Genomic DNA, 26,717 nt, shown 5'->3' with positions numbered 1-26,717 from the left:
GCCGCGGCACACTGGGGCGCCAAAAAATTACGTAGGCTAAAAAAAAATAAAAAAAATCTGAAATTTCATATATAAAATATATTTGAATTTACATAAATACATTCTTCTTCTTTTTAACCCTTTCGCACGTACGATCACACATTCACACATGTGATTAGAACGGTCAGTGCATCACGTTCATTCAAATGTAAACTCAAATGTGCTTTCGCGTTGGCTTGCACTGAGCCAGAGACAGGCGCGCTCAGACTTGTCATATTATATCACAACTTTTCAGTGTTTTCAGCCACATAATGTTTATTTTAGGTTTCATACATATACGTACTAAAAAAACAATACATTTAGAGTTTGTAAAATACACAATGATGAAAAATGAAGAGGCAATAATAATCCTTTCCATTATAATTTGTTTTATTCATATCAGATACACATTGTGTAAGTTAAAGTTTACTCTATTCTTCTCCCAGTTCACCTGCCATTTACTTTTATGTATTTTGGGAGAAGTGGATGAATTCACGTCTTGTAAATCCAACAGATCCGATTCTCTGAACTGCGCCTGCGGCGGCGATGGCGGCGCCCATCGTGCATACAGCTCAACTAACGCCATCGTTTTAAAGGTGTTTAAACGACAAAACACTTCCACTTGTATATATTTGACAATCGGAATATCAGATATTTCAGGCCATATCTAACAAATTTGTGAATATTTTGAATGAAAAAGGAAAAAGGACATAAAAGTCTCTCATTGATTGTGGTCACCCCCACCCCCGGCTTGTGTGAGCGCGCATGTAGATCTTTCTCCATCTCTCGTTGCGGATTATTTTTGTGTGTGGGTGTATGTGGGTGTGTGTGCATGCGCATATGGCACGGATGAAAACAAGCACTATATGGAAAAACATTCCTGCTTATCTCTGGTGCATGGAACATGGATCTTTTTCTTATCGTATTGTATCTGATTTTATTTATTTTTGTTATGTCTGCCACTTTTTATTTAATTTTAACTGCATCCTGCACTTCAGTTTAGTTCTCCTGGTCAGGATTTGTTGTTGGGTTCTTGTATTGTGCGGTCCACCTCTTACGGTTTTATGGCATTTGTGTCTCTGATTAATTATTTTGTGAATTACTTTGCAAACCTGTGTTTTTAAAGGTGCTATAAAGTTGCTATAAAGTTGTTATTATTATTGTTATTTACAGTTCGTATTATGCTCTGTTCATTACTGTCCTGTCTAAATAAACAGGACATTTGCATTTAAATTTGGGTTATGCAGTGTTTTTTAATTATATTTTAAACTGGGGTGCCTTGAAATTTTATGCACTTTTGAAAGGTGCCCTGACTGAAAAAAGTTTGAGAAAGGCTGGTGTAAGGGGATAGAATATACAGTATGTACGGTATAAAAACCATTACGCCTATGGAAAGTCCCCATAAAACATGAAAACCCAACGTGTGTGTGTGTGTGTGTGTGTGAGTGTGTGAGTGTGTGAGTGTGTGAGTGTGTGAGTGTGTGAGTGTGTGAGTGTGTGAGTGTGTGAGTGTGTGTGTGTGTGTGTGTGTGTGTGTGTGTGTGTGTGTGTGTGTGTGTGTGTGTGTGTGTGTGTGTGTGTGTGTGTGTGTGTGTGTGTGTGGGCATGTTTTTGTGAAATATCAGGACACAAATGTGTATAATGACATAGGTATTACAAAAAGAGGGTGAAATATGAGGACGTTCCCCATGTCCTCACTTTTCAAAATGCTTATAAATCACACAGAACAAGTTTTTTTTCACAGAAAGTGAACTGCACAGTCTCCTGTGAGGGCTAGGTTTAGGGACAGTGTGTGTGTGTGTGTGTGTGTGTGTGTGTGTGTGTGTGTGTGTGTGTGTGTGTGTGTGTGTGTGTGTGTGTGTGTGTGTGTGTGTGTGTGTGTGTGTGTGTGTGTGTGATGGGTAGGTTTAGGGGCAGTGTGAGGGGATAGAAAATACGGTTTGTACGGTATAAAAACCATTACGCCTATGGAATGTCCTCACATTTCACAAAAACAAACGTGTGTGTGTGTGTGTGTGTGTGTGTGTGTGTGTGTGTGTGTGTGTGTGTGTGTGTGTGTGTGTGTGTGTGTGTGTGTGTGTGTGTGTGTGTGTGTGTGTGTGTGTGTGTGTGTGTGTGTGTGTGTGTGTGCGCGCCTGAGAGACGCAGGGAAAGGAAATGCAGCTGAGCGTTTTTTGCTCTATGAAAGACATTGACAAAGACGAAAACTAAGGACATTAAATCTATAATTGTATTTTATTTTAGTTAGTTTTGCCAAACACTCATTACAGTTTTGGTTAGTTATCTTTTTTTTGTAATGCCTCGTTTTAATTTTAATTTCAGTAAATGACAGTGTTTTTTCCCACCTAGTATTCGGTTTTTTTGTTTGTTTTCGTTCACGATTATAACCGTGGTTCTCGCCATAGTGGGATGCAGCTGCGCCTGATTGGCTGAGAGTTGTTGTACTCACTGTCAATGGGGCTTTTGATTGGGTAGGATTTGGTGTAGTTGGCCACACAGCCGATGAGCTGAGGGCTGATGCTCTGGCAGTATTCTTTAACGGCGTTGATCTGCGAGACGGTGGGCGAGGAGTCCGTGCGGAAGATGGCCTGGCAGTATTCACGGCAGTTTGTGTGTCTCCCTGCGTAACTGCAGCAAACCGAGCCCACTGGAGGACACACACACACACACACACACACACAGGCGTGAGGAACAGCCCCACATCACTGCTCTGACCAAAATAAGCATTCTAGATCTGATCGCTGCTCCACAGAATAAATAAGGCTGTCAGATATCAAACATGAACACAAATAAGCCCTTCATTCAGCCGTGAGCTCCATGACTGCCTGGAGGTCAGCAGGGTAAAGGTCACGACCTGCCTCACAGGCACATAAACAACGCAATCTCATTTCCTTTCAATACCAGGGAACTGACATCATCGGACAGGAAATGCCTCGACACAAACGAGCTCCAGACCGACTCTTTACTGATAACCTTCTCATGAAGTTCTGCTTACTTTCATTTTTGGTGATACAGCTGTAGAGCGGCTTCTGCAAGAGAACACAAACAACACATGTCAAACTAAAGCATGTTCTGCTGGCTCATAGCAAAACACACACCACATTTCAATAAAACACAGTTTTGGTCTATTAGTCAACATTTTATTTGGTTTTATTTTATTAAAAGTTTTATTTTAAATTGTAATTATTTATTTTATTGTTTTATTATTTAATTTAATTTAATTTAATTTAATTTAATTTAATTTAATTTAATTTAAAAATATATAAATAAAAAATAATTATTTGTAATTATTTTTATTTTATTTAAAAAAAAATTGAAGCATGCTTGAGTTTGCACAGTGACTCCTCACACTCAAAAAAAGGATTTTCTGATGCTGTTCACTTTATTTAAGCAATTCATCTTGATTTAACACCATTATATCAGGTTTCTGGTTCAAATGTAATTGATTCATGTTCAACTGATTTAAAACCGTTACTCTTTGACATAACTTGATGTTTTCATTTTGAAATAACATTTCCCTTTCAAGGGAACTCGAGCTGCGTCACCGCTCTGGGAACGCCTCTGCGTGATTGCGTCGTGAAGCACGTATGTCATCAGTCCAATAGAGAGACGGAACGTCATAGGCGGGTGACGTCATAGACCCGGAAGCTATAAAGCACACCGGCAAGCACACGCCGTTAGCTTCTGTTGCCTTCAACAAGCGCTCTGTGTAAAATCTGTCCAAAGTGTCTTTGTGTTGTGTCTGAGTTCAGACTGTTTTGTTTCGTTTGCACTCTCACCACATTGATAAGAGAAAAAAAGTATGACGAGCGAACAGCGTTACAGACAGTGTGTTCCTCCCTGCTCACGCTACATCACGAGCGGGGATACACACTTGATGTGCGTTGTTTGTTTGGGAGAGCAGCACGCGCAGTCGGCACTCGAGGGTGCCGGCTGCGAGCATTGTGAGGCTCTGCCTCTTCGCATGCTGCGATCCCGCCGGGCACTCTTCGAGGAGGGCGTCCCGGCTAGCGCTCCCCACGGCACGGGTCCCGCTGCTGCTGAGGCTCAGCGGCGACTCATGTCGTGGGGTTCGCAAAAGGATCTGACGGAGGGGATGGAGACGGGCCCCGCCCTATCTCTTCCTTCACCCGCCAGATCCAGCGCTGCCTCTCTGGGTTCGGGAGCCCGCTCTGCGGCTTCTACCCCCCGGGGAGCGGCCGCGATGCTGCAGCTATCTTCCTCCGAGGAGGTTGATGTCTGTAGCATCAATGCAGGGGGTGGAGACTCGTCACTTCATTCCCCTGCAAGTGAGGAGCTCATGGAGGTGCTGAGCAGAGCGGTGGCCAGACTACATATTGACTGGCCACATGAACATCATGAGCGAGCTGCCGTAAAAAGCAGACTCGACGAGCGCTTTCTCCCTGTGCGCTCTGTTCAGCCTCCTCGTAGGAGTCTGCCGTTTTTTCCGGACCTCCACACCGAGGTGTCGAGGTCTTGGAAGCGGCCCGTGTCTGCACGCATTTTCACCCCGCAGACGTCAGTTTATAGTAAAATCTCGAGGTGGAAAAGACACGGTTACGGTCAGCTGCCTCAGGTTGAACAGACGCTTGCGAGCCATCTGTCACCCGAGTCTGCGTCGACCGTAAAGGCTCCGACTTTGCCCACAAAACCTCTTAAAGTGACATCATCTTTTGTGGGCAAAGCATACTCGGCAGCAGGTCAAGCCGCCGCGTGTCTGCACACGATGTCTATCGTGCAGGCATACCAGGCTGATCTGCTAAGGGACCTGGGGGAAAGCCATGAGATCGATACTATTAATGAACTTCGATCGACTGCCGATCTCGCTCTCCGTGCCACCAAGGAGACGGCCCGATGCGTCGGCCGTTCTATGGCAGCCCTGGTGGCCACGGAGATGCATTTATGGCTGAACCTTACGGATATCAAGGAAAGGGACAAGAGCTTTTTGCTTGATACGCCGCTGTCTCCGGAGGGCCTGTTCGGTGACGCCGTCACCACGGTTACCGACAGGTTCCTGGAGGCGAAAAAACAGGCAGCGGCGCTCAAGCAGTTCCTTCCCCGTAAGCCTCAGGTCTCGTCTGCTGCTGGGCAGTCGTTCCCTGCCGGTTCGCCGCTTCAGGGCGCTGCACTCGCGGTGCAGAGTACATCAGAGACCAGCCTCGAGAGACTGGTTCCCTTAGTAGATTTTGTGTCAGAGTGGGAAAATCTGCCTCACATATCTCGTTGGGTCCTGCGATGTGTAAAGTTGGGGTACGCGATTCAGTTCAGATGCCGTCCCCCCAGCTTCAACGGGGTCCTCTCCACTGTGGTGGACCCGGTGCAGGCTCTGGTGATGACTCAAGAAGTACAGACTCTGCTGCAAAAGGGGGCTATAGAGAGGGTCCCCCCCCCCCGGACAGGAAGTCAGGCTTTTACAGCCGGTACTTCATAGTGCCAAAGAAGGATGGTGGGCTGCGCCCCATCTTGGATCTTCGCGTCCTGAACCGAGCCGTCGCTATGCAGGCTCGTCTGTCGGAGCCTCACGTGGGGTCGATCCTCTCAGCAGTGAAAGGGGTGAAGCTAGACCAGCCGCTCACTGTAAAGCAGTTTCAGAGACTGTTGGGTCTGATGGCAGCCGGTTATTCCTTCGGGCCTGCTGTTCATGAGGCCGCTACAGTGGTGGCTCAAGACCAGGGGTTTTTCCCCGAGGGGGAACCCCTTTCGCGTAATCCAGGCAACGCGGCGGTGTCTCCGCACCTTGGTTATGTGGAAGGACCCCAGGTTCCTGACCCAGGGCCCGTTGCTGGGGGCACAGTGTCAGCGTACTTCTCTGACCACGGATGCCTCCCTTACGGGCTGGGGGGCGACCATGAGTGGTCGCTCGGCCCAGGGTCTGTGGCAGGAGCACCAGCGTTCGTGGCATGTAAATTGCCTGGAAATGTTGGCGGTGTTTCAGGCTCTGAAGCACTTCCTGCCGCATCTCAGGGGCCATCATGTGCTTGTGCGCACAGACAGCACATCGGTGGTCTCCTACATCAACCATCAGGGGGGTTTGAGGTCCCGTCGCTTATACAAGCTGGCGCGCCTTATCCTCCTCTGGGCTCAGGGAAAATTGCTGTCACTCAGGGCTATGTACATTCCTGGGCGGTTGAACGTGGAAGCAGATATCCTGTCGAGGCAGGGGCCAAGGCCCGGGGAGTGGAGACTCCACACCGATGTGGTGGAGCTCCTTTGGGAGAAGTTCGGCAGGGCCCAAGTGGACCTGTTCGCCACTCACGAGAACTCTCATTGTCGTCTGTGGTTCTCCCTGTCGCCTCCAGCTCCTCTCGGACTGGATGCGATGGTACAGGAGTGGCCGAGGCTGCCCCTGTACGCTTTCCCCCCGATCGCTCTGCTTCCGGGAGTTCTAGAGAGAGTGCGCCGGGACGCCGTCTCCTGCTAGTAGCCCCGTTCTGGCCGGGCCGGGTATGGTTCTCGGATCTGGTGTCTCTTCTCGACGGCTCTCCCCTGGAGAGCCCGTTCAGGAGGGACCTTCTCTCTCAGGCGGGCGGAGTTTTTGTTCACCCCCGCCTGGAGTTGTGGAAACTGTGGGCTTGGCCTCTGAGGGGGCCCAACTCATAAGTTCCGGTCTCTCAACTGAGGTTGTTGAGACCATTCTACACTCCAGAGCTCCTTCTACGAGGAAACTTTACTACCTAAAGTGGAGACTCTTCACCTTATGGTGTCGAGATCACCTGATGTTTCTGCTACTCCGGGGTCTCGGGTGCTCGCCTCGTAGCTGTCTCAGGCGGGCATCCAGACTCGCATGGGGACGTGAGTATTCTCGTTCCCAGAGCGGTGACGCAGCTCGAGTTCCCTTGAAAGGGAACGTCTCGGTTACGACTGTAACCTTAGTTCCCTGATAGGGAACGAGACGCTGCGTCACCCGGCCATACTCCTCGCATGCCCGCAAGCGCCTTGTTTCAGGCCTTCTTCAGAAGCTAACGGCGTGTGTTTGCCGGTGTGCTTTATAGCTTCCGGGTCTATGACGTCACCCGCCTATGACGTTCCGTCTCTCTATTGGACTGATGACATACGTGCTTCACGACGCAATCAAGCAGAGGCGTTCCCAGAGCGGTGACGCAGCGTCTCGTTCCCTATCAGGGAACTAAGGTTACAGTCGTAACCGAGACGGTTTCAATCAAGTAACCCAAAGAAATAAGACTTCCCATCATGCTTTGCAAAGGGGCTGAATTCGGAGAGTAAATGTTTAAATAAAGTGCAATTTGATGCATTTTTAACAAGATGAGAAAATTGAGAGACTTTTTAATGCTTAATGTTTTGTTATGTTGGTGTTTAAAAGTTGTTTTATGTTAGTGTTACCATTGTGGTGAAGTGTAGAGCATGTGCTTGACCTACTAAAAACTATTAAAGTTGTTTTAATAATATAAATCTGCTCTGGGCATGCCATGGATGTAACACAACCATCTTCAGGCTAGCCAATAAAATCTTGTAAAAGGTTTTGTAAATACACTCAAAAGCTATTCTTTGAATTAATGTAGTTAAATCATGGTAAGGATTTCCATGTGATTAAATGGCTTTCTTTCAGCATTAAGCACTTTTGTTAGGCTAACTTAAATAAATGAGTTGGTCCAAAACATTGCAAATTATTTGGGCTGACACAATTAAATTAAGCTGTGCCTAACCATAGTAAATAAGTTCAATCAACCATAATAAATTAAGTTGACCCAACGTAAGTACATTAAATTGGAATAACAGAATTGCATAAGGCTGAAATAAAGCAAGTTAATCATGTGGAAATTTGGATTTTTTTATGTTCATTCAAAGAGTAATTTTTGTGAGTGCAGAGCTGAGAGCTAAAGCTGGCAGGAGTGTGTCCGGAGCAAACACAGCACAGACGACATGACGTCAGCAGGATTTCTATAGGGAACCGTTTTCCTTTCATGACCCTCAGTCAGAGGTCCAGACTGACCGGACTGTAATGTGGCGACGTTATATCCTGCTCTGCTCAACACTGATCAAACGCCCTCATGAAGAGGCTTTAAATGAGGAAACACACAAACAAACAGAGAATATTGACTCTGTGATGCTTCAGAGATAAAGACTCCCTTCATCTGAACATGACGAGTTTATATGCAGATGATGTACTTTCATCTACAACCCCAAATCAGAAAAAAAAGTTGGGACAGTATGGAATACGCAAAAAAAAAAAAAAAAAAAGTGATTTCTAAATTTACTTTGACTTGTATTTCATTGCAGACAATATGAACACAAAATATTTCATGTTTTGTCTGGTCAACTTCATGTCATTTGTAAATATGCATCCTTTCCTGTCATTCAGACCTGCAACACATTTCAAAAAAAGTTGGGACATTAACGCATTTACCACTTTGTAATGTTGCCATTCCTTTTCACAACACTTAAAAGACGTTTAGGGACTGAAGACACCAAGTGATGAAGTGTTTCAGGTGTAATTTTGTCCCATTCTTCCTGCAAACAAGTCTTAAGGTGGGCAACAGTACGGGGTCTTCCACACATTCTCTATTGGAGACAGGTCGGGACTGAGGCAGGCCAGTCAAGTACCCGAACCCTCTTCCTCCACAGCCAGGACTGCAGAATGTGTGCAGAATGTGCTTTTGCATTGTCTTGTTGAAATATGCATGGACGTCCCTGGAAAAGATGTCTTCTTGAAGGCAGCATATTATGCTCCAAAATCTCTATGTACTTATCAGCATTAATGGTGCCTTCACAGAAGTGCAAGTTACCTTTGCCAAGGGCACTGACACAACCCCATACCATGACAGACCCTGGCTTTTGGACTTGTTGCTGGTAACAGTCTGGATGATCCTTTTCTTCTTTGGTCCGGAGCACACAGCGTCCATTCCTCCCAAAAAATACCTGAAATACTGCTTCATCTGAGCACAGTACACGTTTCCACTGTGTGATGGTCCATCCCAGATGCCTCGAGCCCAGAGAAGTCGATGGCGCTTCTGGACACTGTTAACATAGGGCTTCCTTTTGGCACAGTACAGTTTTAACTGGCATTTGTGGATGTAACTACGTATTGTGGTACTTGACAAAGGTTTGCCAAAGTAGTCCTGAGCCCATGTGGTGATATGGCTTCTAGATGAATGACGATTCTTGATGCAGTGCCGCCTGAGGGATCGGAGATCACGGTTGTTCAGCTTAGGCTTGCGCTCTTGTCCTTTACGCACTGAAATTCCTCCAGATTCTTTGAATCTTTTAATTATGTTATGCACTGTTGAATGTGAAATATCCAAATCTCTTCCTATCTTTCTTTGAGGAACATTGTTTTTAAACATTTCAATAATTTTCTCACGTATTTGTTGGCAAACTGGTGATCCTCAGCCCGTCTTTGCTCCTAAAGGATTAGACCTTTCTTGGATGCTGCTTTTGTAGCAAATCATAATTACAATCACTTGTTGACATCACCTGTTTCAAATCACATCATTATTTAACCATTTTACCTCATTACTAGCCCTAAATTGCTCCTGTCCCAACTTTTTTTGAAATGTGTTGCAGGTCTGAATGACAGGAAAGGATGCATATTTACAAATGACATGAAGTTGACCAGACAAAACATGAAATATTTTGTGTTCATATTGTCTGCAATGAAATACAAGTCAAAGTAAATTTAGAAATCACTTCTTTTTTTTTTGCGTTTTCCATACTGTCCCAACTTTTTCCGATTTGGGGTTGTAGATTCAAAATATGAAGAAATGCCATAACAGTACATAAATAAAACCAAAACCACATTAATCCTCAAGCTGGACGATCATGTCTGTGGTGCAAACAATAGTGAAGTTTAAGTTTAAAGAGGCTTTATGTACGAATGTTCATGTATTACTGCTTTTGTATTGCCAATGTGTGAACAGCTTGAAACGAAACGTAAAGAACGAGATCTTCCCTGACTTCCTAGGTTGTGTATGAAAGCTGTCGACTGATTTTATGTGAAGGACACACCGGGAAAATCCAAAGCATGTTCGGGATAATGAGCCATTCTGTACTGTAACGCCAATGAATCATGCAAAGAAAAGAGATTTGTTCAAGTGATCGCGCCGGCGCCTGTCATGTCAGCTATGCTTCAGCTTCCACACTCCACACAAACTCTTGGATATGTGCCGAATGATAGCGCATCCGGGTTCACATTAGAGCGAGCGGCCAGGCCGGACGGATAAGTCTCTTCATGCTTAACGAATCAAATCCTGCCTTATCTACAGTCTGAAGAAGGCGGCCGATGCGAGGTGGCGAAAGCATTACCAGCGTAACAGAGATAATGCTGCATGTTTATATTAAAGCTCCCATGGCATGGATTTTTTATTTTATTTTATTTTATAATGTATTCTGAGGTGTACTTATATTGTTAGTATGATTTTTACATCATAAAATCTCATAATTTAGAAATAAAAGGCATTTTTTCTATACTGATGTTTGCCCTGTGGCTGAATGCCTTGTTTCAAGGGGCGTGTCTGCTGTAAGACTTCAGTAAAAACGCCCACTGTTGTGATTGGCTGACATCTTTGCATTTGAAATGAGTGTTAGATGTTGTAGTGGAGGGGGCGTGGTTTAACGAGGTCTACTAGTCTGCCAGAGAGACGGAATGACCTGAGTTCACTTCTCATCAGTTCTCTCAGCACGTCTCAGTTCAGTGAACTGTTGTATTACTAGCATATTCTTCAGGTTATTAGTTTATTTCTAGTCGGAGGGACTGTCACTCATGTCAGAAAGTTAGTAACTTTAGTAAATGATTCTGTGTGAACTTGAATAATTAGCTACACATCAGAAATCACTGATCACAGATCAGAAGGAACTGAGAAAAGACTTCTGTTTATATTTGAACATCAAAACACTGAGAAACTGCCAGCATTCACTCGTTCACAAGCCATGATCTCAGGGTTGCCAGGTCCCAGAAATATTTCCAGCCCAATGACCGCTCAAAACCCGCCCAAATGGAATGAAAACTAGCCCAATTTTCCAGTTTTCCAAAGGGCCTAAAAATAAACTTTATATATATTTATATATATATTAAAAGTTTGGAAACTGACTGTACTATTTTGATTGTTTTTTAAAGAAGTCTCTTCTGCTCACCAAGGCGTTTATTTGATCCAAAATACAGCAAAAACAGTACTTTTGTGAAATATTTAACTTTTTTTAGTAATATTTCACAATATTACAGCTTTTTTAAATAACAAAATAGTACAGTTTCCAAACTTTTGACTGGTAGCGTATGTGTGTATATAACAGAACTATATACAATCTCAGGGCTGTTTTCTTTTAGACATTTGTGCTCTCTTCCATTTTCATTTTTCTTTGCCTGCTATTTTTTTTCTGGCCACGGTACATTATTATAAAAGTAGCCGAAAAAAACGCAACCCGCGGCTCCGTAATTTTTCCCGCGACTCTTTTTTTAAAATAGCCCAATTGTGCGGGAAAACCGCGACCCTGGCAACTATGCATGATAAATATGGCGCTGGCATGGGCGTGGCACATTCTCTGGGCGGAGGAAAGGGAGGTAACTGTTCCTGTTATGATGTCATAACAGGAGAATTCAAGATCAGCTCGTCTGACATGTAGACATATAGTTACATCTGTATTTTATGAAAGCCTGATTCCACTTGGGCGTACACAAATAACCCTTAATAATTGACGTGTGAAATGTGTGAAGCTAAACTGTAATCATCTCTCACAAATGCATCTTTATTTCTCACATTTGCAACTTTCGTAAAATAGAGGAAAAACTCCCACCTCCGAGTCTTTCTTGCAGACTTTTGTGATGTCATTTTTTGATGATGCCTGAACAGAAGAGAGAAATATTAAGACCTCTCAGAGTCCCAGGTGCGAGTGCAGCAGTGTGTGTGTGTGTGTGTGTGTGTGTGTGCATGTTTTTGTGAAATATCAGGACACAAATGTGTATAATGACATGGGTATTACAAAAAGAGGGTGAAATATGAGGACGTTCCCCATGTCCTCACTTTTCAAAATGCTTATAAATCACAGAATGAGGTTTTTTTCACAGAAAGTGAACTGCACAGTCTCCTGTGATGGGTAGGGGCAGTGTGTGTGTGTGTGTGTGTGTGTGTGTGTGTGTGTGTGTGTGTGTGTGTGTGTGTGTGTGTGTGTGTGTGTGTGTGTGTGTGTGTGTGTGTGTGTGTGTGATGGGTAGGTTTAGGGGCAGGGGCAGTGTGTGTGTGTGTGTGTGATGGGTAGGTTTAGGGGCAGGGGCAGTGTGTGTGTGTGTGTGTGTGTGTGTGTGTGTGTGTGTGTGTGTGATGGGTAGGTTTAGGGGCAGTGTAAGGGGATAGAAAATACGGTTTGTACGGTATAAAAACCATTACGCCTATGGAATGTCCTCACATTTCACAAAAACAAACATGTGTGTGTGTGTGTGTGTGTGTGTGGGTGTGGGTGTGTGTGTGTGTGGGTGTGTGTGTGTGTGTGTGTGTGTGGGACCTGTTTGCAGTCGCGCCGGCATTCGCTGGAGATGGCCAGCTCACAGCAGCCCAGACCCACCCAGCCATCAGACTTCTTCGACGCACCTGCAAACACACGCCACTTTAATGAGTGTCAGAAAAACAAGGCATTAATCTGAACAAATCTCTCCTCCTGACACGCGTTTAATGTTCTCCGCTCCGCTTCTGCGGTTCTTCAAAGCTCTGGAGTGACTCTAGCGGGCAGCTCGAGGTGTACTGTGACTGATGTGAAGTCTGATATTTTTGCATCTGGGAGGCATTAGGTCTTCAGAGACTCTAAATCCTCTCTTGTTCTTTTAAGACTGGCACAGGTGTGTGTTCGACATCTGGACTCACCCGGTAATGTGCCGTTGATGCAGATCCAGAGTTCAGTCTGAAAACAACAAGAAGACGTTCAGCGTTAAACGGAGAAAACACTCTCATGTCCGTCCAACTCTTCTCTTTCACATCATTGTTCACGGAGAGAGATGATAACACAACGCTTCACATCCAAAACTCTCAAATCTGACAGTCAAAACGTCTGCTTTATTATTTAAACATTAAACACAGAAACAACATGGAGTATTCAGCACTGTTTTACATTCTTTTTTACTCAAATTGGTATGATATTACAGTTTTTTCCAATTGCTAACACACTAAAATGACATGGACAGCACAATTATTTAAACTGACACACAGAGAGCAAAACCTCTTCTCAAGTCTTCAAAAGTCTAAACACTGTTGCCTCTGGCTTGGCGTGCTCAGTTGGGGACACTAAATTTTTCAACTAAACATCGAAATACATCTAAATAATAAACTAAATTAACCATTTAAACTAAATTACTGATCAAATTATTGATCTAAAGCCCACACTGTCACTGTATGATACTTGAAATTTTTCCAGAATGGCTATACAGCTGAATAAAATTATGCTGCATTATTTTCCTGTTTAACACTGTAAAGCTGCTTTGAAACAATCTACATTGTTAAAAGCGCTATATAAATAAAGTTGACTTGACTTGACTTGACATTTTCTGCTTTACACACATTTTGCGATTCAAAATGGCACTTTTTAAATGCACTGAACACGGTTCTTTGCATAAGACACAACAATCTGACATAAAGTCACATGTTTGCCATTTCAAAACACTGGCATTCAGAATGACACGTCATGATCTGATTGGCCAATACATGAGGCCAAACACCTCAATGGTTAATGTTCACACTTCAGTCAGGATGAAGCTCTAGAAAACACCACAGGTCAGCACCTGTTTTTTTACTGTAATATATTTTTTCTGAATTTTTTTTTCAGTTTATTGTTTTTTGTGAGAATATTTTTGTTCAGTCATGCAAATATATCTGTTGTGCATCTGTTGCACTGACTTGTTTACCGTAGTGAAAAATAAAAACAATAAAATGTTTCAACAGCATGTGTGTGTTTCTGCAAATATGCATGTGAACAATTTGATAAAAATGTTAGTATTATGGCAAAGCATACTAAAGATGAGGGCGCTCTTCATTATGCCCAACAGTGTGTAGTTGGTTAGACACAAATCTGGTAATATGAATGAAGTGTGTGCCATTTCGTCCAAAAGTTTGATTTTGATAATGCTGTGTGTAGTTTCGGTTGCAGTGCTTCATTTTGCAGGATATATGAGGTATTTTGGGTGTGGTTTTGTGAATTGTGTGAAGTATTTTGATAAAACCAGACTAGTTTGAAAAATTGTGTTAGCAAAAAAAAAACTGTATTAATTATAATGTGTACAAATTTGGCAAAAATGGATTAAATAAGAAAAACGCTAAATAAACATACACTACTGTTCAAAAGTTTGGGGTCTGTGAGATTTTTTAATGTTCTGAAAGAAGCATTTATTACTGTAAACTCCAGTCTTCATTATCCTTCACTAATCATTCATTTATGATTATTATCAGTTGATATTTCTGTGGAAACCGTCATACACAGGGCCGTCTCTAGGCCCATTATAGGAGAGCTTTATCCCCTACATTTCCCTCCAGCCTCTCTATAAATGTGTGATGATCTCCATAACTGGTGCTCTTTAAACTCATATAAACCGCGGCTTCGGCTCATCCCTCATCCCCGCTCAACATCAGCATCTAAAGCAGATGTGTCTGCATTTATGGATAGATTATGATATCCAGCCTGATCTGCCGGAGATTTGATTTCGCCCTGGAAACCTGTACATTCATTTCTACTGCTTCTGTTACACTTTTGCGGGAACCAATCACAGACCGGCTTATCCACTTGGCGCGCTATTGGCGGGTTTAACACGATGACGGATAGAGAAGGGATGGGTCGTTGCCCGTTGATCACGCCTCTTGTGTTCTGATTGGTTGAAGGACTATCCAATTGCATACAGAGTCATTTAATGTATGCCCGTTGATCACACCTCTTGTGCAGTAGAAAATACAGAGCAGACTCCGTTCAATCTTAAATTGAGCTTGGTCTGGTGATAGCCAGACAAACTTCAGAGTAATAAAGCTGCTAAACCTGTGTTATAATATTACTTTTATTATAAATCCCCCTATAAAAGTGAGTGTAAATGGCATGAGCGGATGAGTTAAAGTTAAAGTGTGTTTGTGTTCCACCAGAAATCCTCCAATAAAGCACGGCACATTTGTTATCTCCATTAATGAAAACGAGAAATGTAAATCTTCTTTAAAGTTAGTTTTACTGCTCGAAACTAGAGTTTAAAACAGTAATAGTGTTTAAAACATTACATGTGTTGAAAATGTTTACCCACAGAGACAATTACAGTAATATAATGTGTGTCTATATTCTGAATAGTAATGAATATTAGCGGGTTATTAAAATAATTATAAATTGATTCAATATCAGGGATTGAGAGCCTAGTGTACAAACAATATATCAAATTACTATTATTATTATTACTATTATTAAATCATACCCTCATTGGGGGTTGAGCCGCCTTAATGCTGAAATGCCAGAATCGCTCCTTAAGGTCTAACATTTGATTTCTCAGGATTCTGTGATGAATATAAAGTTCAGAAGAACAGCATTTATTAGAGATTAGAGAATCTTTAGTCACATTATAAATGTCTTTACTGTAACTTTTGATCAATTTAATGCGTCCTTGATGAATAAAAGTATTAATTAGGGCTGTCCAAAATAAATCGCGATTAATCGCATCCAAAATAAAAGTTTGTGTTTACATAATATATGTGTGTGTACTCTGTTAATTATTATTTATATATAAATACACACACATTTGTTTATATATTTAAGAAATATTTGACTGTTTATACATTTATATAATCTATAATATATATAAATGTTTTATATATAAAAATAATATTTTTTTCTTAAATATATACATGCTTGTGTGTGTATTTATATAGAAATAATAATTAACAGAGTACACACACATTTATTATGTAAACACAAACTTTTATTTTGGATGCGATTAATCGTGATTAATCTTTTGATAGCCCTAGTATTATATATATATTTCATACGTGAAGCATCTCAGATGTATTATAAAGCGAGAGAGCACTTGTACAGCCGCTTTGGACTTCAGTATTAGTCAAGCTCTTATTATTTGTTCTTAACCCGACGGGGCTCCAGAAAGTCTCCTAATGTGACTCTTTAATTAAAAGTGCATGCATTTCTGAGAGCATAAACCCTCGCGGTCGGATGCTGTCGGATCCAGGGAACATTCGAGCAGAGCCTGGGCTTTGACCAGATAATCGACCCGACCAACAGGAGACTCGCCAACACACGCCGGCAACACAAATTGCGAGGAGCATAAAAACAATGTGGTTTCTGATGCATTAGAGTCAAAAAAACATGCTTGAGCTGGAGTTTGAAATGCTTCTCAACACATTTAAAAGGTTGCACGAGATTTTCTATCCTTCCAAAAATCCATTTGCATCCATTTGGGTGAATTAGCGTCCAAATAAAATAGGCCTGAGGCTTCCACTATGGCTAATTAGAGGCTGGGTGTAATTGCATATTGCCGGCTGGCATTCCAGCTTTGATACGGAGGGAAAGAGGGAGGAGGACGTCCATCTGAGCAGGTGGAACCACAGCACAAACAGGAAGTGTTTAAGACTTCCTGTGGCCTTACCAGAGACTCCGGGCAGTAGCTCGGCAGACGCAGGAGAAGATGCCTCAGACGGGATTCGCTTCTGATGGTCGCGAGCTGCAGAGAAACGACAGAAAACACACATCAGCTCTCCAGATCTGCTGAATTATGGATGCTGGAGCTTCCACAGAGCGGCCGGCTCATGGTTTGGCCAGCGTTTGCCTCAGTGATGAAGGATAATTACTGACCCACAGGGACAGAACAGGACCAAACATGAATTTGCTGGCAGATGTTTCAAATCATTTCTTTCTGCATTAAAAACAAATCTCGTCTTGTTATGAAGAAATTGTGAGAACTTTTGGCATTTCTCCTAGTTTTCAGCGAGTCCGTCCGCAGTAGCCATCACTATATGACAGATATTACTGAAGTGTGTCGGCCAATCAGAGGACCTGGAGGCGGAGCTCTGCCAGCTTCAACCAATCACATGAATTTGGAAAAACATTTGGAAACCATCATTATTTGTGCAATTCTGGAGACATTAGAGGATGAGTTCAGTTCAGAATCAACATCTCCTGATCTTTCCTCCTCCTCGTCTCATCCCAGATGTTCATGTGTTTCTTCAGTTTTTTGAGGATCATTCCAGGATTTTTCTGCTCATAATGGACTTCAATGGGAACCAACGGCTGAAGGTCCAAATCACATGAACATCTGGGATGACATGAGGAGGGAATCATCAGGAGATCTTCATAAAGTCATGAGTGGAGAGTCATTGTGCTGGAGTTATGTTAATATTTAAGCATTTCCTAAAAATAGAGCTGCCAATGTTATGTTAATTTAGCATTATTCATTACTTACAAAAGAAAATTAAATTTTACAAAAAAAATTATCTTCATTTGGCTTTTTTATTTGTATTAATATTCATTTGATTATTTGCTCAAAAATATTATAAAAAACATATAATTTGAATTAATTAAATCCTAATTTAATATGATGAATAAATCATGTAATTAATTAGATTTAATTAGATAAACGAATGTATAGTGTGTTCGACAGCCCTAATACAAATACATCATTTAATAATAATTATGTAATAATTCTTACAGTCGTGTCTAAAAGTGACGTCCGGAGGGGATGTTAGTGTTTAATGACCTTACAAGCTCAATTAAACCTTCAAAATATGAGGAAAACATTTCATTTTTTAAATATTGTTAATATGAGGGAAGAACAAAACACTAAAAATATATCTGTCTAAATTATTTGGCAAAAATCTAAAATTAGACAGATGAAAATTAGCCAGTGTTGGCTAAATCTGGCACATTTTTACATATTTTATGTATTATTAATGTGTATTGTCCCTGATTAAAGAATAAAATGAAATGAAAATTACAGGTTTTAATTTACTATGTACAAAACAAAAGGCTATTGTTTACATTGACTACAACATAATCAGTTATTAATATTTCATTGGTTCATCATGCCTGGATGAATTATGTTGTATAAATTCACTATTAAAACAGAACTCCACACAATATGAGTCTTTATCACATTCTGATTAATATTTGAAGAACTGTATATGAGCTCAAATTAATGATCGGGATATGACGTTTAGCTCACAGGAATATTAAACACTTTATTTCTAATCTAGAGTTTGATAATCTACACTCACACATATATAATCTGCATGTCTGTTTCTACTTGCATGTGTTTATATATGATCTTCCACGACTGTAATGTAAAGTTTGAAGCTGTTTTCCAGAAGAACAGCTGCCCTGCATCAAAGCAAAGCTGCGGCTCCGCCCACACGCGTCGCGACTCCGCCCACACGTGCCGCGGCTCCGCCCACAGCACAAAGAGCGGCCTCTGCAGATAAATCAAGCGTCAGTGCGTTTGGGAAAGTTCCTCTTCTTCGCTCTGCTCTTTATGTTTTGTTTCAGCAGGACTTCTGAAGCTGAGCAGGCTCTTCTCAAAGGCTCTCTTCAAAGCTTCGGCCGTCCATTAGGATGAAACGCCTGGCGATTACCATCCGCACGCTCCCTCTCGCTCGCTCCCTAACAAGGTGTCATTATTCTCTCCTCCTAATCTCCTGTTTTATAGACCCGTCTCCCATCTGATGGGCTTTTAGCTTGCTGTGATGGTTTTGATCATGTGTTCGCTGAGGCTGCGGGTTAGAGAGGGTTAACCGACCCGTCCTGACTTCATCAAGAGCTCCATTCAGAAGAGGGAAACACACACCTCATACACACTCTTCACCTTCAAAGGAAGAACTCCTCAGCTTTACACATCCAGAGCAACATCTGTGTGTGTTATTATTCATGTTCGCTGAACTGACATGAGATTTGAGATGTTTTTGACCTTTTATGATCATATGAATATGGCATGTTATCACTGTAAATAAACACATGGCCAGATTTTGGAAAGATCTCCACATATTAAAAAAATATTAAATCATAGATTTAAAAAGTCCCATTCTGGGAATACTGATGGACAGATGAATGGTAGTAATAATTTTAGATCAATTATTTCATCTGGCAAATTTATTAATAAATAATAATGCAATAAAACGAACACATTAACACAAATTAAGAATTCAATCCCCCTGACCTGCGCATACATTCCTAATGTATGTAATATTACTGACTGAATTATTGCCATGTCTCATCAATGATTTACTATGATTTGCAAAAATTATGCAGTTAATTGAATATGTTTTAGAGACTTTAAAGACAAACAGTTTTCAGATAATAACCAGCGCAGATAATAAAAAGTCGCATTTCCTTTAGTTTCAACCCAGATTTGTCCTTGAAAAGAGATAAAGAACCATTTTTCCTTTATTATTACATATTTATATGGCCAAATGTGCATTAATGTCTTCATATGTTTTTGCATTAGTTGTGTCGTACCTGTTCACACGCTCCCTTACACTGAGGAAAGAGTTCTGCAGCATGATGGCAGCAGGAGGGATCTAAAGAGAGAGAGAGAGATGGAGAAGGAGAGAGATGGAGAGAGAGAGAGATGGAGAGAGAGAGAGATGGAGAGAGAGAGGGGGCAGGTTCAGTCCATTCCATCCACTGTACTCCCAACATATTTCACTTTAAGCCGCGCTGACGGAGAATCCCTTTTGTCGGCACTCTGTATTCCCCCATAAATAGTCCGTCTACTGTTGAGTATGGTGAAATGGGCAGTTTGCAGTTAATCATGATGAGATTTCACTTCTCCTCCTCACACTATATATGGACATTGTGCCTTTACTGAAGCTCTGCTTAGATTTAAATCAACATCAATGCTACACTCGAAGAAAAGTGCATAACCATAGGGCACAGTGTGTTATTAATGTGAAGAAATGTTGCGTTAGGATTTCACAGGTGTTTACCCGAATCACACATGACACTGCATCATGCTTTAGGGTCAAAGGAAATATCTGTACACTTAACGGATAACATCCTAGCAGTAACACTAACACTAAGAGTAACACTAACAGTAACACTAACACTAACAGTAACAGTAACACTAACAGTAACAGTAACACTAACACTAACAGTAACACTAACACTAACAGTAACACTAACACTAACAGTAACAGTAACACTAACACTAACAGTAAAAGTAAAAGTAACACTAACAGTAACACTAACAGTAACAGTAACACTAACACTAACACTAACAGTAACACTAACACTAACAGTAACAGTAACACTAACACTAACAGTAACACTAACACTAACAGTAACACTAACAGTAACAGTAACACTAACACTAACAGTAACACTAACAGTAACAGTAACAGTAACAGTAACACTAACAGTAACAGTAACAGTAACACTAACACTAACACTAACAGTAACACTAACAGTAACAGTAACAGTAACAGTAACACTAACAGTAACAGTAACACTAACACTAACAGTAACAGTAACAGTAACACTAACACTAACAGTAACACTAACACTAACAGTAACACTAACAGTAACAGTAACACTAACAGTAACACTAACAGTAACAGTAACAGTAACAGTAACACTAACAGTAACACTAACAGTAACAGTAACACTAACACTAACAGTAACACTAACAGTAACAGTAACACTAACAGTAACACTAACAGTAACAGTAACACTAACAGTAACAGTAACACTAACACTAACACTAACACTAACACTAACACTAACACTAACACTAACAGTAACACTAACACTAACAGTAACACTAACACTAACAGTAACACTAACAGTAACAGTAACACTAACACTAACAGTAACACTAACAGTAACAGTAACAGTAACAGTAACACTAACAGTAACAGTAACACTAACACTAACAGTAACAGTAACACTAACACTAACAGTAACACTAACACTAACACTAACACTAACAGTAACACTAACACTAAGGGCCCTATCTTGCACCCAGCGCAATTGACTTTGTACACCGACGCATGTGTCATTCCTATTTTGCACCCGCGCAAAGCGCGCTTTTCCCTCCACAGAAGCACGTCGCTAAACTAGTGAATGAACTTGCGCTCCCTGGGCGGTTCAGCGCAAAAAAGGAGGCGTGTTCCGGCGCAAACAATCCCTGGTGCTATTTTGCTGTTCCATTAAACAATTGCGCCACTGACCAGAAAAAACCTAGTCTAAAGTCAGTGGCGCGTTGCGCGTTGTTCATTATGCTATTTTAAGGGCGCATGCTTGACCATAATGTATAGCGTGCACAACGCGCATACACTTTGCTCATGTAATCTACACAGATGCAACAGTTATTTTTGCAAATCATAAATTGTTACACTAAAAAATATTAACACATGAGATGACGGAAATCATTGTGGTGTGCCACGAAGATGTGGAAAAAATAGGCATAAATCTAGCTTACAAATTATTCAGGCTTGTAGTCTAATAATTAAGGAGACCTGTTTGCCCAATAGTGGCAACTTCTGGCAAGACATATATGTATATAAGGACATCTAACAAATTGGTTTGTCCGTCAAGAACCAGGAAAAAAAATGGGTGAGGGTGGACGCAGCGATGTCCTCTGCTGGCGTCAGGTCCTGAGTAGAGGCAGATCCACCTCCCGTTACACGGCGTGCCCGATTGATGCTGGCAAGCTTGGACTTTCCCTGTCTTCTGATGTCATTGTAGCGCTTGCGGCACTGGTGCGACGTCCTGGGGATGCCAGCTGATGAAACAATTGTGGCTATTTCCTCCCACGCCTGTTTAACCGACGCTATTTTGGGTGGGTTTCTCCCATACCCATACAACACAACTTCTCTGTCTTTCACTGCTCTTACAAGAACATCAGTCTCCTCGGCTGTGAACCGCTCCTGGCGTGCGCCTGGTAAATACGCCATAATAATAGCAATCCATAATGGAACATGCGCACCTGCTTTTACAGGGAATGTTGGATGACGCTCTGATTGGTTTATTCACGTTACGCCCAAACCACACCTATGAATAATGAAGCTACTTCGGACCAACCCATTTTAGATTTGCGCCGGGCGCAAGAGCCATTTATCCCGCCGGGAAAATAGCAACAGCGCCGAGACCTGCCCACAAAGTTACTTGCGCTTCCCGCTTTGACACTTGCGTTTCAGATCGTTAAAATAGGGCCCTAACAGTAACAGTAACAGTAACAGTAACACTAACACTAACACTAACACTAACAGTAACACTAACACTAACAGTAACAGTAACACTAACAGTAACACTAACACTAACAGTAACACTAACACTAACAGTAACACTAACACTAACACTAACACTAACACTAACAGTAACACTAACACTAACAGTAACACTAACAGTAACACTAACACTAACAGTAACACTAACACTAACAGTAACACTAACACTAACACTAACACTAACACTAACACTAACACTAACAGTAACACTAACACTAACAGTAACACTAACACTAACACTAACACTAACACTAACAGTAACACTAACACTAACAGTAACACTAACACTAACAGTAACACTAACACTAACACTAACAGTAACACTAACACTAACAGTAACAGTAACACCAACAGTAACACTAACACTAACAGTAACACTAACACTAACACTAACACTAACAGTAACAGTAACACCAACAGTAACACTAACACTAACAGTAACACTAACACTAACACTAACAGTAACACTAACACTAACAGTAACAGTAACACCAACAGTAACACTAACACTAACAGTAACACTAACACTAACACTAACACTAACACTAACAGTAACACTAACACTAACAGTAACAGTAACAGTAACACTAACAGTAACACTAACACTAACAGTAACAGTAACAGTAACACTAACACTAACAGTAACAGTAACACTAACAGTAACACTAACACTAACAGTAACAGTAACAGTAACACTAACAGTAACAGTAACACTAACACTAACACTAACAGTAACAGTAACAGTAACAGTAACACTAACAGTAACAGTAACACTAACACTAACACTAACAGTAACAGTAACACTAACACTAACAGTAACAGTAACACTAACACTAACAGTAACAGTAACACTAACAGTAACAGTAACAGTAACACTAACACTAACAGTAACAGTAACACTAACACTAACAGTAACAGTAACAGTAACACTAACAGTAACACTAACAGTAACAGTAACAGTAACACTAACAGTAACACTAACAGTAACACTAACAGTAACAGTAACACTAACAGTAACACTAACAGTAACACTAACAGTAACAGTAACACTAACAGTAACAGTAACACTAACACTAACAGTAACAGTAACACTAACACTAACAGTAACAGTAACACTAACACTAACAGTAACAGTAACAGTAACACTAACACTAACAGTAACACTAACACTAACAGTAACAGTAACAGTAACACTAACACTAACACTAACACTAACAGTAACAGTAACAGTAACAGTAACACTAACACTAACAGTAACAGTAACACTAACACTAACAGTAACACTAACACTAACAGTAACACTAACACTAACAGTAACAGTAACAGTAACAGTAACACTAACACTAACAGTAACAGTAACACTAACAGTAACAGTAACAGTAACACTAACACTAACACTAACACTAACAGTAACACTAACACTAACACTAACAGTAACACTAACAGTAACAGTAACAGTAACACTAACACTAACAGTAACACTAACACTAACACTAACACTAACATTAACAGTAACAGTAACACCAACAGTAACACTAACACTAACAGTAACACTAACACTAACAGTAACACTAACACTAACACTAACACTAACAGTAACACTAACAGTAACAGTAACAGTAACAGTAACAGTAACACTAACACTAACAGTAACAGTAACACTAACACTAACAGTAACAGTAACACTAACAGTAACACTAACAGTAACAGTAACACTAATAGTAACACTAACACTAACAGTAACACTAACAGTAACACTAACACTAACAGTAACAGTAACACTAACAGTAACACTAACAGTAACACTAACACTAACAGTAACAGTAACAGTAACACTAACACTAACAGTAACAGTAACACTAACACTAACACTAACACTAACAGTAACAGTAACAGTAACAGTAACAGTAACACTAACACTAACACTAACAGTAACAGTGACACTAACAGTAACAGTAACAGTAACAGTAACAGTAACACTAACAGTAACACTAACAGTAACAGTAACACTAAAAGTAACACTAACACTAACAGTAACATTAACAGTAACACTAACACTAACACTAACAGTAACAGTAACAGTAACACTAACAGTAACACTAACAGTAACACTAACACTAACAGTAACAGTAACACTAACACTAACAGTAACAGTAACAGTAACACTAACAGTAACACTAACAGTAACACTAACACTAACAGTAACAGTAACACTAACAGTAACACTAACAGTAACAGTAACACTAAAAGTAACACTAACACTAACAGTAACACTAACAGTAACACTAACACTAACAGTAACAGTAACAGTAACAGTAACAGTAACAGTAACACTAACAGTAACAGTAACACTAAAAGTAACACTAACACTAACAGTAACACTAACAGTAACACTAACACTAACAGTAACAGTAACACTAACAGTAACACTAACACTAACAGTAACAGTAACAGTAACAGTAACACTAACACTAACAGTAACAGTAACAGTAACAGTAACACTAACAGTAACACTAACAGTAACACTAACACTAACAGTAACACTAACAGTAACACTAACACTAACAGTAACAGTAACACTAACAGTAACACTAACAGTAACAGTAACACTAACAGTAACACTAACAGTAACACTAACACTAACAGTAACAGTAACAGTAACAGTAACACTAACAGTAACACTAACACTAACAGTAACAGTAACACTAACACTAACACTAACAGTAACAGTAACAGTAACACTAACAGTAACACTAACACTAACAGTAACAGTAACAGTAACACTAACAGTAACACTAACACTAACACTAACACTAACAGTAACAGTAACACTAACAGTAACAGTAACACTAACAGTAACACTAACAGTAACACTAACACTAACAGTAACAGTAACAGTAACACTAACAGTAACACTAACAGTAACACTAACAGTAACAGTAACAGTAACACTAACAGTAACACTAACAGTAACAGTAACACTAACAGTAACACTAACAGTAACAGTAACACTAACAGTAACACTAACAGTAACACTAACAGTAACACTAACACTAACAGTAACAGTAACACTAACAGTAACACTAACAGTAAAAGTAACACTAACAGTAACACTAACAGTAACACTAACACTAACACTAACACTAACACTAACACTAACAGTAACACTAACACTAACACTAACACTAACACTAACACTAACACTAACAGTAACACTAACACTAACAGTAACACTAACACTAACACTAACACTAACACTAACACTAACAGTAACACTAACACTAACAGTAACACTAACAGTAACACTAACACTAACAGTAACACTAACAGTAACACTAACAGTAACACTAACAGTAACACTAACACTAACAGTAACAGTAACACTAACAGTAACACTAACAGTAAAAGTAACACTAACAGTAACACTAACAGTAACACTAACACTAACACTAACACTAACACTAACACTAACACTAACACTAACACTAACAGTAACACTAACACTAACACTAACACTAACAGTAACACTAACACTAACAGTAACACTAACACTAACACTAACACTAACACTAACACTAACACTAACACTAACAGTAACACTAACACTAACACTAACACTAACACTAACAGTAACACTAACACTAACAGTAACACTAACACTAACACTAACACTAACAGTAACACTAACAGTAACACTAACACTAACACTAACACTAACACTAACACTAACAGTAACACTAACACTAACAGTAACACTAACACTAAACTAACACTAACACTAACACTAACACTAACAGTAACAGTAACAGTAACAGTAACAGTAACAGTAACAGTAACACTAACACTAACACTAACACTAACAGTAACAGTAACAGTAACAGTAACACTAACACTAACACTAACAGTAACAGTAACACTAACACTAACACTAAACTAACACTAACACTAACACTAACACTAACAGTAACAGTAACAGTAACACTAACACTAACACTAACAGTAACACTAACACTAACACTAACACTAACACTAACACTAACAGATATCCAGCAGGAAATGTCACTGAATGTGAGAATGAAATCAGACTGAGAGCAGACGTGAAGCAGAGCTGGAGAAGAGCTAGTGTGTGTGAGCGACTGTTTGCTTATCATAATCACAAGCGAGAGTTGTGGCTTTGAAAACTTAAGAAAATATATTCTCATCTGTTTATGCTCCTCTGGAAAAAGTCATCATTATCAAAATGAAGTGCTTTCATCTGAGCCCAGACTCATCCAGGCTCCTTCCTTTCATCAGTGTGATTCGATCTGTTGTGTGTGCACTGCTAAGTGCTCTTCTTCAGTGCTGTAGTGTGCTCCTCTGCATCATCTGCTTTCTGTCTCAGAGCGTCTGGCTTTCACATGAGCAGAAGTGAGACACACCAGCGATGATCCGCCTTTCCTCTCATGCTTTCCACAGCGGCGTTTATCGAGCGGACACCAGTGCTTTCTGAATCTGTGAAACTCTTCTCAGATCGAG

At 40.6% G+C, this 26,717-nt stretch overlaps 1 protein-coding gene across 2 annotated transcripts in view; it reads right to left on the bottom strand.

Annotated features, from left to right (window-relative positions):
• The window catches only part of reck (reversion-inducing-cysteine-rich protein with kazal motifs), an 88,792-nt gene that overhangs the window by 46,372 nt on the left and 15,703 nt on the right, over nucleotides 1-26,717 (bottom strand). For both annotated transcript variants that reach the window (XR_013815654.1, XM_079805944.1), the window contains exons 2-8: nucleotides 19,432-19,493; nucleotides 16,574-16,648; nucleotides 12,825-12,861; nucleotides 12,469-12,554; nucleotides 11,764-11,811; nucleotides 3,014-3,047; nucleotides 2,468-2,665 (exon numbers count right to left, since the gene is read on the bottom strand). Coding sequence is in view for 1 of the 2 variants with exons in the window: in XM_079805944.1 (XP_079662070.1) it covers nucleotides 2,468-2,665; nucleotides 3,014-3,047; nucleotides 11,764-11,811; nucleotides 12,469-12,554; nucleotides 12,825-12,861; nucleotides 16,574-16,648; nucleotides 19,432-19,493 (540 nt within the window). In the remaining variant the exon portion in view is untranslated. The remainder of the gene's footprint in view (nucleotides 1-2,467; nucleotides 2,666-3,013; nucleotides 3,048-11,763; nucleotides 11,812-12,468; nucleotides 12,555-12,824; nucleotides 12,862-16,573; nucleotides 16,649-19,431; nucleotides 19,494-26,717) is intronic.

This window comes from Gobio gobio (genome assembly GCF_949357685.1).
Source record: "Gobio gobio genome assembly, chromosome: 23".
Classification (NCBI taxonomy): domain Eukaryota; kingdom Metazoa; phylum Chordata; class Actinopteri; order Cypriniformes; family Gobionidae; genus Gobio; species Gobio gobio.
The sequence above is the reverse complement of the archived record's forward strand: the minus strand, read 5'-3'. Positions and strand labels throughout refer to the sequence as shown.